This window comes from Bactrocera tryoni, chromosome 2, assembly GCF_016617805.1.
Source record: "Bactrocera tryoni isolate S06 chromosome 2, CSIRO_BtryS06_freeze2, whole genome shotgun sequence".
NCBI classification, from domain to species: Eukaryota; Metazoa; Arthropoda; class Insecta; order Diptera; family Tephritidae; genus Bactrocera; species Bactrocera tryoni.
The window spans coordinates 23,109,907-23,124,928 of record NC_052500.1 but is presented as its reverse complement, the minus strand read 5'-3'; the positions used below and the strand labels follow the sequence as shown (position 1 = coordinate 23,124,928).

Sequence of the window (15,022 nt, the reverse complement as noted above, 5' to 3'; positions counted from 1 at the left end):
GCACATAATTTTGCAACAATATTTGCACTACGATCACTCTTTGCACTGCTATGCTCTATGCCGTTCAGCGATTTTATGGCATCTGTTTTGTTGTTGCCTTTAATTTTGTTGTTTGCATTGTTTGGTAATATGCAACAGTGTCGGTTGCTGGCTGGCTGGCTTGGTTATGTGGTTGTTGTAATATTCATTGTAGGTTGACTGTTGCGGAATGATGACGCAAGGAAGTTTTGCTAAGCTCAAAAGTCGCACAGTGGTGTTGTTGGGTTGAAAAATGTGTTAAAATATTTTTTTTTATCGATAGAGAACACTGAATGGTCGAAAATATTTTTATCCAGAATAATCTATCACACTTTCGGGTATCGATCTGAAATTTTGCACACATCCTTCTCTCTACAAGAAGCTGCTTATTTGTCGGAACCGCCGATATCGGATTACCATGGCATATAGCTGCCATATAAACTGAACAATCGCTTCTATTGAAAGTTCTTTTATTTGACGAGATATCTTCAAGGAATTTGTCATGATTTATTGTCCTAAGCAGCGGTACAGTCTTCGAAAAAACCACTATAGTCTATAGCTGCCATACAAACTGATCGATCAACGACTTCAATTTTTCTAAGATTGTAGTGACGATATTAGATTCTAGTACCGCTCAATTTTACTTATGGACAAAGATCATGTTCTTCATACCATTTTATGTAATCATTATTTGCACACCTCGTCGATCTGTTCGAACGCAACTTAGGTTTTCAAACCTTGAGTGCTGTGCTGCTAACTAAATCCAATTTCTCAAAGGCCAAATTTTGATAGGTGCGAAGACATGATCATGTGATCTGATATAAAATGATGCTCTCTTCTTCTTGCATAGACATCGAACATATCTCAAATGGTTTTTTGGAAGAAGCAGTAGTTGGTCGGTTATTAATCTGAACCCATTTCGTTTTAATGGTCACAATTGTTGTTAAAAGTTAGACCTCCACCATCTTGTAACATATTGCTCGAGAAAAATATTCGCACCTATCGACAACAGAAATTAATATTTTTAAATCATATCAATATAGTATATTGGTCGACTTATTGTTTTATACTACATTTATAATAAATTTTTTATGAACCAAAGATGTACCAATTTGGTCGACCACTTTTTGCCATTTTTCTGCTAGATATATTATTCTATCAGTGTGTTCCTTTCCACTCCCACCAAACACTGAGCAAAATCTTTCGAGGCGTCAATCCTGGCTTTGCGACCATTTGTTGAGCTTCACCAAGCTTGGACCATGATCTTTTTCGCACATTATTTTCGTAGTTGATCCATTTTTCGTTTCCCATTACCAATCGCTTCAGAAATGGTTCGAATTCATTTTGTTTCAGCAAAAAATCGCAAATGTTAATTCCGTCCCCTAAATTTTTCACAGACAATTCATGTGGTATCCAAACATCGAGCTTCTTTTTGTAGCCAGCCTTTTTTAAATGATTCAAAACCGTTCGTTGATGAATGTTAAGTTCCTTAGCAATGTGATGGCTGCTTATGAGATGGTCCTGGTCAATCCTTTCCATAATTTCATTGACTTTTTCAACGATAGGTCGACCAGAGCAAGATGCGTCTGATACAGCAACGTCTCCGTAAACATCACAAATTTCATTTAGTTTAGTTTAAAAGGTGAATAAATATGAACATTCTAAGATGCCTTTGTTTTTCCTTCATTCATATTGAGCCTTTTTTTTAATTAATTCGGAATCCTTTTGTCTGTTTTAATATTTTATACAAAAGTTTAGGTCTTTTATTTATCGATTGAGGCAGTGCAAGGTTTCGAGTGTCAGCAAGTATATAGTATAATATATACTATATATAACATATATAACATCATAACAAATTTTCATCTTCGAGCTGCTTTTAGGAACAAGCTTAACAAATCAGATTGTTCTCTGCTTACGCTTGTTTATTCGACTGGAGTTGTGTTACTGAATTTCGGTCATAATTTTCAGCGAAAAAGAGCGGTCACTATCAAAATATGAAAATATCTCACTTATTACTTCTTCGGACTTTTACAGTCTCACAGGCGTATCCGTTGTATTGTAAGCCGAGTGTTACTACGATGCTCTTCACTTTATATTTGTCAGTAATCTCGATAGTTTCAGTTATCGCTTATCGTTATGTACCTATGTCGTTTGGTTACCATTCCTGTAGATGCCTTATATTGAGGTTAAGTTTGCTATAACCTTAATATTCTTTGCTGTAACATTCATTGGAGTTTTTTCTAAAACTTATACAACTTATACAAAGATAGATAACTATTACAGATCCTATTTTATATAGGGTTCTGTAATGATTATCAATCTTTGTATTTAAAAAAAAAACTCTTTAATCTCATGGTTTGAAGAATGTTCCATGCTTTAACAAAGTATTATTTTTAAAACTTGAATTGGGAATATGTGGATCTTTTTACTCATCGTCTGCTCGACAACTCTCTGATAAATGATATATTTACTCAAGTTCCTTTTGATCTTTCTAAGTAGTTTCGGCGGCCTGTGATTATTATTGCCTGGCTATATGAGTTCAGGATCGCTTATATTTAATACTTGTAAGGATTACATTTGATCTAAAACTGAGATAAAAGAATAAATTATGTATTTGGACAATAAGGAGCTTTTTATACCCAGAACAGGGGTTTTTAAGTTTGCCACGAAGTTGGTAAGGCCTAGAAGAAAACTACGGACACTATAAAATATATAAAAGAGTCGACTTATCCATGCCCCTCTGTCTGTTTGTTTGTATATACGCGATCTAATCTCTCCGTTTTCGAGATATCGAACTGAAATTTTGCTCATTTGACAGGAATTATCGTTTAAAGGAACGTTATAATCTTTTATAATCCCATTGAAGGAATAACGCATTTTAATATTTTACCTGGGTACAAAAAAAAAAATCCGAGAAAGTTTTAGAGGTCCCTGTGATTATAAGAGCTTATCTTTACGAATACGGGATCTCTTATATTTAGTCTACATATATTTAGTCTATATACTACAGGTAGATCTAAAACCGGATAAAAACCATATCTTGTGTTTCTTGGAAAATAAACAGCTCTCTAGAGGTTGGATAGGACATCTTTTTACATTTATACACCGTTACATTTTTAAATAATAAAAAGACTGCAGAAAATCCTAATTCGAAGCTAAATTTAACACACTGTGCGACTGTTACTGTTCCAACTTTGCAATGTAGTTAGATTAACTGAGCTTGTGGCATCAAAATTTATCAACGCAACTTAAGATATTATTTCATAAAATTCACTTACAGTATGCGACAAAAGTTTTCGCATTCTCGCATAAATTTCAAGGAAAACTTAAGGCACTTTATTAACACTGCTGCAAGAATTTAAACCTTTCAATTACCTACCATTTAACGGCATTACTCTGCTATGTCGCTTGAATTTTTTTCTTGACTGCGCACAATTAAACCGTTTTTTTCGCAGCGAAAAGCTAATCGAAGATTATTTGCCTCAAACATCATTATAAAATTCTACATTAAATATTCGAGAGCTGGAAATTTCCGTTCTTCAAAGTAGGTAACTGAGGAGCTGAGGAGACGGCAAGCGCTGGAAAGGATGAGCGCGCATTGAGTAAGATTCCTTATACTTTTACTTAACGGTAGGTACGTTCGACTTGGCTGATTCTCGAGATTACAATTTCCGCTTACAATATGCGTCAATATTTAAACAGAAATTAAAAGAGAAAATTTCGTAGAAGGGAAAAAATCTTTCGCACAAAGTGTGAGTAGAAAAAAATATCAACACACTCTGATAAAGTTAACAAATGGTAAATACCGGTGCATGAATAATAAAAACGTGTGCAAATTTGCGCACCAAATCACACACAAAAGTGAGAACGGGCGGGGAAGCCAGCCGGCAGCGGCGGCGAAGAAGACACTACACAATGCCATAACATCCTTTCGCGGCGCATGCATTTGACAGGACTAAGGCGTTGCGGACTAAGTAAAGCTAGCAGTAGGGTACCAAGGCAAGCACATAGGCAGTCAGGCAGAGAGGCAGGTTGGCATAACACAGGCACACGCTTGTTTTACTTACCTTCGAACTTTTCATACGCAGCGAAGCTTAACTTCTCCGGCACATAAGATAGACGCCGACAGCCGCTGATATACTCCAAATGCGCGGCCATGCCGGTGGCGCTCGCACTTCCGTTTGCATTGGCGTTAATAGCGTTGGCGGCGGCGGCGGCTGCTGTAGCTGCTGCCTTCTCAGCCGTGAGTGAGGCGACTCGTTTGAGTACATTGTTGCTGGGTGTGGCGGGTGTTAAAGGTGTTGCTGCTGTTAGAACGCCAGTTTCTGTGGATGCCAACGCTCCTGCTGTTGTAGTTGTTGTTGTTGCTGTAGCGTTCGTAGGCGTTGATGCAGCAACTTCCGATGCTGTGCCAGTCGCCGCAGCCGCTGTCGCTGTGGTTGTGGTTGGGGTAGACACGCTAGCGGTTTCCCGTTTCGTTCTTGTCGTTGGAGGCGGTGTCGCTGGTGTTGGCGATTGTTGCTGTAGCTGTTGCTGAGACTGAACAGGTGTTTGCGATGATTTAAACGAAATTATAACGGTTGATTGAGTTTCTGTCGAAGGCGGCAACTGTTTGCTGTTCGTTGTGCTGGCATCTGGCGAATGTGAAGGTGTTGTTGTAGGCGGTTGTCGGTGTTGGTGGTGGTGGGAGTGTGGTATCCGCCGGTGAAACCATGAAAGAAACAAGAAAAAGAAAAAACACACGTTTCTTTGTTAACAAAAATGAGACGAACTTATATTCTTTGTAATTGTTTGCGGGCTCTACTTTGGCAGGCGGTGATGAGCCGGAAAAAAGGAAATGAAAAGAAAAAGGAAATCAGCAAAAAGTAATAAAAAGTCCATATAAAAAAATAAAGAAACAAAAAAAAAGAACAAATGAAAGGCAATGAACCTTGCCAATAAACACAATAAAGGGATAATAAAATAAATAACCTCGGAAAAACAACAGCAACTGCGGCGTAACAAGAAAGAAACATTTGTGCCGTGGTTTGTCTTAAAGCTGCGTTAATAAGAAGTCGATATATGTATATGGTAGATCATGTTTACAATTTGTTGTAAGCGAGCTAAGAAGCTAGACCAAAGTAAAAATTTCCGCATGCTTGGTAGTTTGATGTGGATCCAGTTTTACTTTGTTTCTCGCGATGCTTGCGCTTGAATTGCTTTGAGAAACACAAATGCTAGTAAGATCGGTAGAAAGTATTCTACCTAGCTTATAAAGACACGTAGAACGTGAGATCCCACCTTTTTCGCTCCCGTTACTGCTATGCTGAGAGTACCTACACTTAAAGTACAACCTTTCAAAGCAACCACCCTAAGAAAGATGTAGTTTGGTAGATGAAGGAAAAAGTTATTAGAGCTGTGATACGACTCTCCTCGTAGATACACAGATGGCTTCAGACGAGCAAGCTTCCAACTAATAATGATTCTTCCCGCAGGAGAGCGGCCTATAGACGGATGTTGGGTACCGGTAGTTTCCAGTATAAAGCTTCAGTTTACCGTCCACTGTCGATTCAACAGATTAGTAAAGATTTCAGTTTTGGAATCGGCATGTGAGCTAGCTACAAATCATGCCCCTTAAGGAGCCTTGTGGAGATCGGAGTAGCGGTTAGGTCTACAAAAAGTTTTTTATCGGAAGATTAAGCTTTCAACTAATATTGTTTACAGTAGCTTCCAGTATCAAGCTACAGTTTATCGTCCACAAACGATTCAATAAATTAGTAGAGTTTTTAGCTTAGCTTCGATTGGTGTGCTTCGGAAGGGAGATCTTTTAAATATTAAAGATACCATCCAAAAGAGAACGGTCTATAGCGGGGCGCAACTGGTAGCTGCCAATATCAAGTTCTAGTTTAAAGTCTTTAATTGGTTCAATATGTTTATAGGACTTATAGCTCGGTTTCGATATGCGAACCTGATCTTCAATCATTAAAAGATCGCTGGTGGAGATCTGAGTAGAGGGTATTTGATGAACTAAACTCGAAAGATGCTAGAAAAAAGGAACCTTATCTAAGAATTCTGAAAGAGAGGACAACTCAAAAAGAAAACGGCCTGTAGACGGTTGTTGGATACCAGGAGCTTCCAGTAGCAAGCACTAGTTTACCGACCACAGTTGATTGAATAAATTAGTATAGTTTTCAGCTTGGCTACGGCATGTGAGCTGGCTACAAATCATACCCCTTAAATGATCCTTGTGTAGAACGGAATAGCGGATAGGTTTACAAAAAAGGTTTGCTTCGGAAGCGAAAACTTTCAAATATTAAGGTTGTTTCGGAAGAGCATAATAATGATCCTTCCCGCAACGGCCCATAGACGGATGTTGGATACTGGTACCCAGTCGAATCAATAAATTAGTATAGTTTTCAGTTCAGTTCAGTTCACCTGAAGGATCCTAAAGATCGAAGCAGCGGGTAGGTCTACAAAAAATGTTTGCTTCGAAAGAGAAAGCTTTCAAATATTAAAGATAACTTTCACAACAGAACGGTGCAAGCGGAACGCTTACAACCGACGGCTTCCAATGTCAAGCTACAGTTTACAGTCTTTAGTCGGCTCAATAAATTAGTAGGATTTATAGCTCGATTTCGATTTGCGAACCTGATCTTCAAATCGTAAAGGATCCCTGCGGAGGTCTGAGTAGAGGATATTTTATGAAGTAAACAAAAAATATGCTAGAAGAAAGGTAGCATATCACACAACTCTAAAAGAGGTTTTAGGATTGACTCGACTTGAACGAATGAACAGCACTCGGAAATTGTACCAGTACCATGATCGGAAGAAGTTTTAAGAATGCGGAGCTCTTTCGGAATTTGTTGAAGGAGTGCTTCACGAGGAATGTATTTGAAGTACCGTAGTTTTTTTTCAATCTTATTTCTCGCTTCTTCTGAACGGTTTCAGCAGCCAACTTCAAGCCGTAACAACTATGCGTCAAAAGTAGACAAATTCGGGTCAGCGAACTGGTGGTATGTCGCATATAAACTCTTGGTTCCTGGTGATTTTTGACAGCTCTTTAGAGCTTGAAAGGTCAGCTTATTTATGGTTGTTGTTGTTGTAGCGGCAAAAAACATTCATGCGGTAAGTTCGAGAAATGGTGTCGAGTTGATAGTCCTTGACCGGATAAAAATTCGAATCCGTTCCGGTTACTTAGACCCGACGGTCGTGGGAACAGAGTTTAGGTATGTCCGTTAATTACAATAAAGAATATGGTGATCCTATAGCGTCATGTGTCAAGCCATAAAATTATACTTGTACACGTCATGTCATCACGCCTTTTAAATTACCCAATCCTAAAGAATTTTTCTTTAACCTCGCATCTCTTTTCCCAATGCTTCGACACCCTTAATTTTTTATTTCTAAGTTTCCGGGTTTTGTACATAAGTATTATAATATTTATCATTACTTTTTTAATATTTTTTAACTTTTATGTTTATGATTTTTACAAAAATGCTCAGTGCAAAGACACCAAACAGTCCATTCGTGTATCCCTTAAGTAAGTCGTTTTCCATTTACCCACACCAAATAGGCTATCCCTCCTCATCTCCGTCAGTCTCGAACGGCTCATTTATTTAGCCGAAGCCCTTCTTCTCGTTCGTGAAGTGTTTGCAAAGTAAATTGATTTAATTAACAGTAAAAAAATGTGCAAAAGTACTTGTGTTTGTGCAACGAGCTTTCAATATAATTGTAAAAATGCTTTTAAGGTCAATAAACATGAAAAGGAGACGCAAGAAAAATGAAAAAATTATCTCGATAAAAGCTTAGGCAATAACGTTTAAAAACTTATCGTTTGTGAGAGAGGGAGACGGAGCAGCTACGCGCTTGTTTGTTTGGCGGTGTTAGGAGTAAGAGGTATAATTAATATGTTTGTATTTTTTTGGGTTGAAGGATTTTAATTAGAGGCTAACGGGTGCTCTTGGAAAGTTTTAAAATAACAGCGCATTTGCATACAATTTACAGCTGATAGGCGTATTGATATGCCGGAAAGTTTTTACAGAAAAAAAGGTTATTTATCGCAATTTTATTAGGAAAATATAATGGATGATTGTTATGAAATCAATTAAGGTATATTTTTCTTAAATAATTTTGGTAGAAAAAATGATTTTTTATCGACACTTTCGAGTTTCTGCTTTGTTATTATTAGTAGCGAAGAAAAGTTGTAATGTAACCTAAAAGTTTTTCAATAAATACACAAGGCCAAAGCATTAAGTTGGTGTTGCTATTGTAATAAATGTATCACTAAATTACAAGGTCTGTCGTAAAAGAAACAGGACTGTTAAAAAAAACAACAAAAAATTAATATTTTTCAAAAGTTATAGTTTTTTATTCAAAGTAGTTTCCTTGTGCTTCAATACAGCGTTTAGTCCGGTCAATTAGCATTTCAAATGAGTGCTTAAGGTCATTTTTCGGAATGCTCTTGAGAATATCGGCCGTCGCCTTTTGGATAGCTGAAATGTCCTGAAACCAGTGTCCTTTCAGGGCAAATGAAGTTTTCCAAATAGGTAAAAATCACAGGGTGCCAGATCAGCTGAGTAGGGTGAGTGATTAATGGTTAATATGGAGTTTTTTGTCAAAAAATCAGTGACAAGCGTTGACCGATGACACGGCGCATTATCGTGCAACAGGCGCCAGGACCCTGTCTCACGGTATTGTGGTCGAGCACGACGAATGCGTGACAAAAGACGCTTCATAACACCAAGCTAAAACACAGCATTAATCGTTTGGCAAGGTGGGACGAACTCTCGGTGTACAATACGCTCGGAATCGTAAAAACAAATCAGCATTGTCTTTAATTTTGACATCTGAAGACGACCGACTGCTGATCGTCACAGAGATCCTCACCACTTTCTTGGAATCGCTTAAACCACTCATGCACATTACTACAGGATAGGCACTGATCACTATAAACTTTTTTCATCATTTGAAATGTTTCAGTAAACGTTTTCCCAAATTTAAAACTAAATTTAATATTTGCTCTTTGTTCAAAATACATTTTACGACCGATGACCAAAAGCTGCTGTCACTTTTTTATGGATAACATCGATTGTAGTTATCCAATTGTCTTAAAATTTTTACGAAATGATAACAAGAGACCAAACTTTTTATTTCATATACCCACGAATAGGTGGCACCACCAGAAACAGTTATATTTAAAAAGTTCTGTTTCTTTTGCGACAGACCTTGTACTTTATAAAAAATCATATTCTAAAGTATATTTTACTCGCAACCAAACTTGTTCGTAAATGTCATAAGTCAAAATTTTAATACAAGATACTATATGATTCGTCTTATTGCATAGATGAGGTCTCGGCAGTCATCCAGCTATCGAAGAGTCGCGGCTCGCTACCAACCACTTGGTGGTTTTTGTATCAATTTTTCATCTATTCTGAACAACATTACATGAGGTTAAGCGGAAATTTGTTGTTTTAGTTGTACCTCTCTACGAGGTTTTTGAAATATTTGCTCTATTTATTTGAAAAATTAAAATTTGAAGAAAGCTCTTAGCGCATGCCCGACGGCAGCATGTGAAGTCATGCTTAAGCTCACACCACTTCACCAAGTTATCGGTTAGGTAGCCAAGCACACAGTGCTCCAAATGACAGAAGGGTACGGCAGAGGCAAGGTAATACCATGCCAGCGGATGAAAGAATTAAGTAGTATAATACCATTGGCTCTTCTCCTAAGTGTCAGCATTACTAAAAGGGCAATTTCATCAAGAAATTCAAGGTTAATCTTAGTAGCAAGGTTGAATGGAATGATCCTTCTCGAACTACTGCTTAGGGATAGTAGTAGTAGGTCGTACACCGACGACTCGAAAACATAGGAGGGAATTGGTGCAGGAGTCGCAGGACCATGCACCAAACTCTCAATACCTATGGATATAATCAGAAACGCAACTATCGCAGCGAACATTGACTGTTAAGCGGCACTTAAAACAATCTCTGCCTATGAGATCAAATCGCTACTGTTGCAGAAGCGTAGAGAACAAAGTGCACCTGATCTGCGCCCGGTCATAAAGGTATAACCGAAAATGAACTAGCTGATGAGCTCGCCCGCTCTCCAGCATTCACCAACATGGTAGAACCTGAACCCTTCATCGCGGTGGGTCCTCAAAGGGACTTCTGGTCACAGCTCCAAGGCATGAGCCATGCCAACCTCAACCTCAGCAGGTTTAAATATATAATCAACCTCCCTAGGGACAAATTCAGGTTACCTGTATAAGAAAATGCCTAAAAGACAACAATCCTGTGTGTGCCGATGATTCTTCGGCCAAATTAGTTAATTCGTCGTCTATGAGCTCATAAAATACTATACTCGACCTCTCAACTATCTCAATATCATTGCTTGTAGAAAACGAGTTATGTCATAAGTATACTCTGTCCATTCTAAAAGATCGGTGATGCTATAATCTACACAAATTAACATGAGTTTGGCTTCTTAATATTGCGTACGGGATCTGTTGGCTGAAGCTCATGGAACTTTAAGGGCCGCTTTATCATTGACTGGTTCGCAGCCAACTGACAGTTAAATTCGACATATATAAAAAAGGGTTAAATACCGAAAGAAGGTGGCTTGGTTAACCAGAACTTGACTAACAGATGGCTGCTAAGGCGATATTGGGCGAAACCGAAATTGGATTACTTGTCCACTTTTAAATCAGTTGCGGTATCACAATCGGACTCGGCTTTCTTATCGATAAGACTGGAAATGAGTACTCTGCTCTTAAGAAAGTCAGCACAATATACAAGGAGCGTTCCAAAGTAAACAGGGCTTAGAAAAAACAGAACAAATTGTTTTTTCGGCTAAATCAATTTATTTTATTCAAAATAGTCCAATTCTGCTTCAATACAGCTTTTTGCACGGTCCAAAAGTATGTCGAACGAGTGTTTTAGCTCGTTGGCCGGTATAGCCGCCAGTATACCGGTGCAAGCCTTTTGAATGGCCTCTACGTCTGCATAACGCTTTCCTTTCATGAGCAAATGCATTTTTCTGAAGAGGAAGAAGTCGCACGGTGCCATATCAGGTGAATACGGGAAGTGGTTAATGGTTAAAATGTGATTTTTGGTCATGTAATCGGTCACAAGCGTCAATCGATGAGACGGATTCTAAGCAATTTTTGGTCGTAAGTCAATTTGTGTGGAACAAACCGTGCACACACCTTTCGTAAGCCCAAATGTTCGGTCAGAATGCAATAAATCGATGTTTTGGTGATGTTCAATTCCATTTCCATGAATTTCAATGATGATTTCGACAGATTTTTGATGAATTCACGCACAGTTTCGACGGAGTTTCCGGTGATCACGAATTTTGATTGGTCCACATGTTGATCGTCATTTATGTCCTCACGACCACTTTGAAAACGTTGAAACCATACGTGTACTCAGCTGCGGGATAGACAGTCATCGCCATAAACTTGTTTCATCAATTGAAACGTTTTGGTAAAAGTTTTACCAATTTTCAAAAAAATTTAATGTTGGCTCTTTGTTCGAAGCTCATTTTCGCACCGATAACACAAACATACTGACACTTAAAACGCAATAACTTCACTTGCAATCGATGAAATGTCGTGAACTTCTCACTAGACAATCGATAAAGACAGCAGATTCTAACGCACCAGTTGACATATAGATGGTACCACCAGGTGGCGCTAGATTCAAAAGGTCCTGTTTACTTTGGAAAGCACTTTGTATTTGAGGGATTATCTTCACGAAATTTCGTATAGATTATTATTCAAACCGTCGCCACAATCGCCAAACGTAGTATTAGATCGAACCATTATATCTTATAGCTGCCATTCAAAGTGACCCATTAAAATCAGAATAAAGATTTTGTTTTATCCTTTTTTATGTTATAAAAAATTCAGCTGTGTTCTAACGGTAGTTAACGTTTTTTCTTTTTTTTTTGGAACTTCGGATGCATAGTGATGGCTGTCGAACTATGGTAGACTCTCAGAACTACTTAGTTTGTAACAGGACCAATATTGAAGTAGGATATGTCTTAAAATGCATAAAGAAGTTATCTCATTATCAGTATTACAACTTCTTGTATTTACTTCGAGCTTTTGCACTAGGAATGTTCTCTAAATATTTGGTAATATTTCATGTGTATGTATCCCCAATTATTGCGGTTGCAATTCCGCAACCATTTATTTACTTCGCATACACACGCACTGTCTCGTCGCTAGCCAAATGGAGTCGTGTATGATCTAGGATTTTTTGGTCAAAAGGGTATTTAAATAATTCCCAGCTTGTGCCGAGCACGTGTGTCTATTATATGCATGTGTGTGTGTGTAAACACAGCTGATGCGGTGCATGTACACAGCTCTTACTTATATCCAAGTAACGGTATTGTAATTGTAAACGAATCATTTCTACATACATCTCGGTCTCCTTTGAGCTTGTAGCTTTTTTATTTTGTTTGTATGTGTGTGCATGTGCAAAATGAAAAGCATCCACTGAGGTCACATTCTCACGTCCACTATCAAATTTTAGCCAGCGTGAGTTTATATGCGTCTGTATATGTGTATGTACGTTCGTATGTCTGTTCACATGCAACTCAATTGCGTCGGCAGTGTGTTAAGGGGTAAAGTAAATGTTTTTGCCGCATTTGTTTTGACTGGGTTAATGGGTAAATAAATACTAGCAGCATGCGCCTAAAAGCCGGTCATATATGTTTGACCTACCATATATGTATGTGTATGTGAGTTTGTGTGTGTGTGTAATGTGAGCGCATACCGTAATGGCACGTTGATAGGTTGCCGCTGTTTATTTATTATTTTTACGCAAATGGAGCGCTTAATGGAATGCAAACACGGAGCAGCAAGTGGATGAGCTTAAAGACTTAAATATTTTTATTAAATATTATTTTATTTTGTTTTGGTTTGATTGCCTGTTAAGGCCTCAGCCTTTGAATGCAAATATTTGCAAATGTATTAACTGAAAACATATTAGAAATACTCGAAAAATTACTTGAAATGTTTTTGGAAAATAAATGGTATACCGAAGGAAGAACTTACACAGAGTGTAAGGGCTCTCTTTGCAAATGCAAACAGACTGTTAGTTGGTCCCCAAGGGATTCAGTATTTATGCAGCTACATAACGGTAGGCTTCAGTAAAAGTATTCAATTTGCATTGGCATTCAATTGAAGGTATTATTTAGGTTTGTTAGAATGATTCGATTTAGGTAAATTGTGCACCGTTATGTTCGAAAACTTGTTGTCATTTTGAGGGTATTTTCGCAATATCCCTCTCATAGAAACTCTTGTCGCTATTGGCAAAAACGTGCCACAGTCCATATTCACAAGTTTTTCTTAAGGCAAATTTTCATCAGCAAACTCATTCGCCATAGACGAGAACAGATAGTAATCACCTTTGGTAGACTTATAAAAACTTCTCAACCAAATTCTCTGAGCTTCTGGCTAGTCTCATTTAAACTATTGTCTCTATTAGCACAAAACTGGGATAGTCTATATACACAAGTTTCTCTTAAGTCAAATTTTCTATCAGCGAAATCATTCGCCATAGACGAGAGCAGATTATAATCATTTGGTGCCAGGCCCAGACTATAACGTAGACTCCATAAAAACCTCTCAACCAAGTTCTCTCAGCACCTGACTATCGATATATGTAGAACACAATTTTTCTCCTATTGTTCAAAGCTGGCTGCTTCTGGACGACAGCTTCCTTCTGATGGTCCAATTTTCGACAGTACAGGTCCGTATTAAGAGTTTGGCCGTGGAGAAGCAGCTCATAAGAGAGTAGATACAATCTCAACTCAACACTACAAAATGCAGAAACCTTTCCGACTGTCAATTTTGTCTTACGCTGGCTAATGACCGCTTCTCTTGACGTTTGTCGTAAGTGAAAGGAAAAATGTAGAAACGATTCGTTTTTAGTGCGATTCAGCGTCAAATCGCTGATTCGGTTCATGAGTTTGTTTGGCGTTAACTTTGACATCACTTGATCACTTACCAGGTTTGGACTATAAAGTGGATACATAAGAACTTTCTAAACAAGCTCCTGGAGCTCCTGAGGAGTTCTTAAGCGTGTGTGTATCCTGTCTTTGTCCTGATGGAACACAATGCCTCGTCTATTGGTAAAAGTGGACCGCTTTTGGGCGATTTTTTTTCAGAGGGTTCGAATTAAGAGTTTGATGATATTTAGTGCCATGTTCGGACCATAACTTGAATACATAATAACCTTCCATACAATCTCAAGGAGCTTTTGACGAGTCCCTCACGGTGTTTGTAGCTTGGCCTGATAGAACACAATGTCTCGAACCTTTTTTGGTCGATGGTTTTCTTCAGATGGTACAAATTTAGAGTTTAACGATATTTGTTGTCATGTTCGGACTACAAGGTGGATACATAGGAACCTTCCAAACAAGATCCTGGAGCTTCTGACGAGTCCCTAACGGTGTGTATAGCCTTGGGTTGCCTTGTTGGCTTCCCGTATGTTGGCCAAAACTGACTACTTCTAAACGAATACTTTCTTCAAACGGTCCGAATTAAGAGTTTGACCACAAGGTATCAGCTCATAGTCAATGATTCCCTGCCAATCTCACTAGAAACATAGCGAAAGCGTCCTGGCCGTCAATCTTGGCTAGGTCATAACTGAGATAAAATTGGATGATATCCAGCTAAGTTATTTCTAGTACCCATATACCCATTATAATGTTTGACTTTTACTATGTTCCATATATGATATATCGGCCAATATGTGAGATATTTTGATGAACCTTATCGATAATGCTACTCTTAACAAAAGGTAGACTCCTATAAACAATGGATGACCTTGATTCATCTTTCGGAGGCTATATATTTCCCCGATAGGCTTTGTCTCCTTTATAAAGTCAGTATGTCCCTTGAGAGATCTCACTAAACTCATGTTAGGATGCCTATATTTCTCTAAACTCCTTAAGTCCTCTTTCCGATCTGGAAGGTAGAACTTCAAAATGCACCTAAGGTAAAATTTTTAAAAGA

The 15,022-nt window shown here is 38.1% G+C and overlaps 1 protein-coding gene across 3 annotated transcripts in view; it reads right to left on the bottom strand.

Annotated features, from left to right (window-relative positions):
* LOC120767376 (protein cappuccino) overlaps window positions 1–15,022 on the bottom strand; it is a 73,582-nt gene that overhangs the window by 26,100 nt on the left and 32,460 nt on the right. For all 3 annotated transcript variants that reach the window (XM_040093355.1, XM_040093354.1, XM_040093356.1), the window contains one exon: window positions 4,086–4,652. In XM_040093355.1, the coding sequence (XP_039949289.1) occupies window positions 4,086–4,652 (567 nt within the window). The remainder of the gene's footprint in view (window positions 1–4,085; window positions 4,653–15,022) is intronic.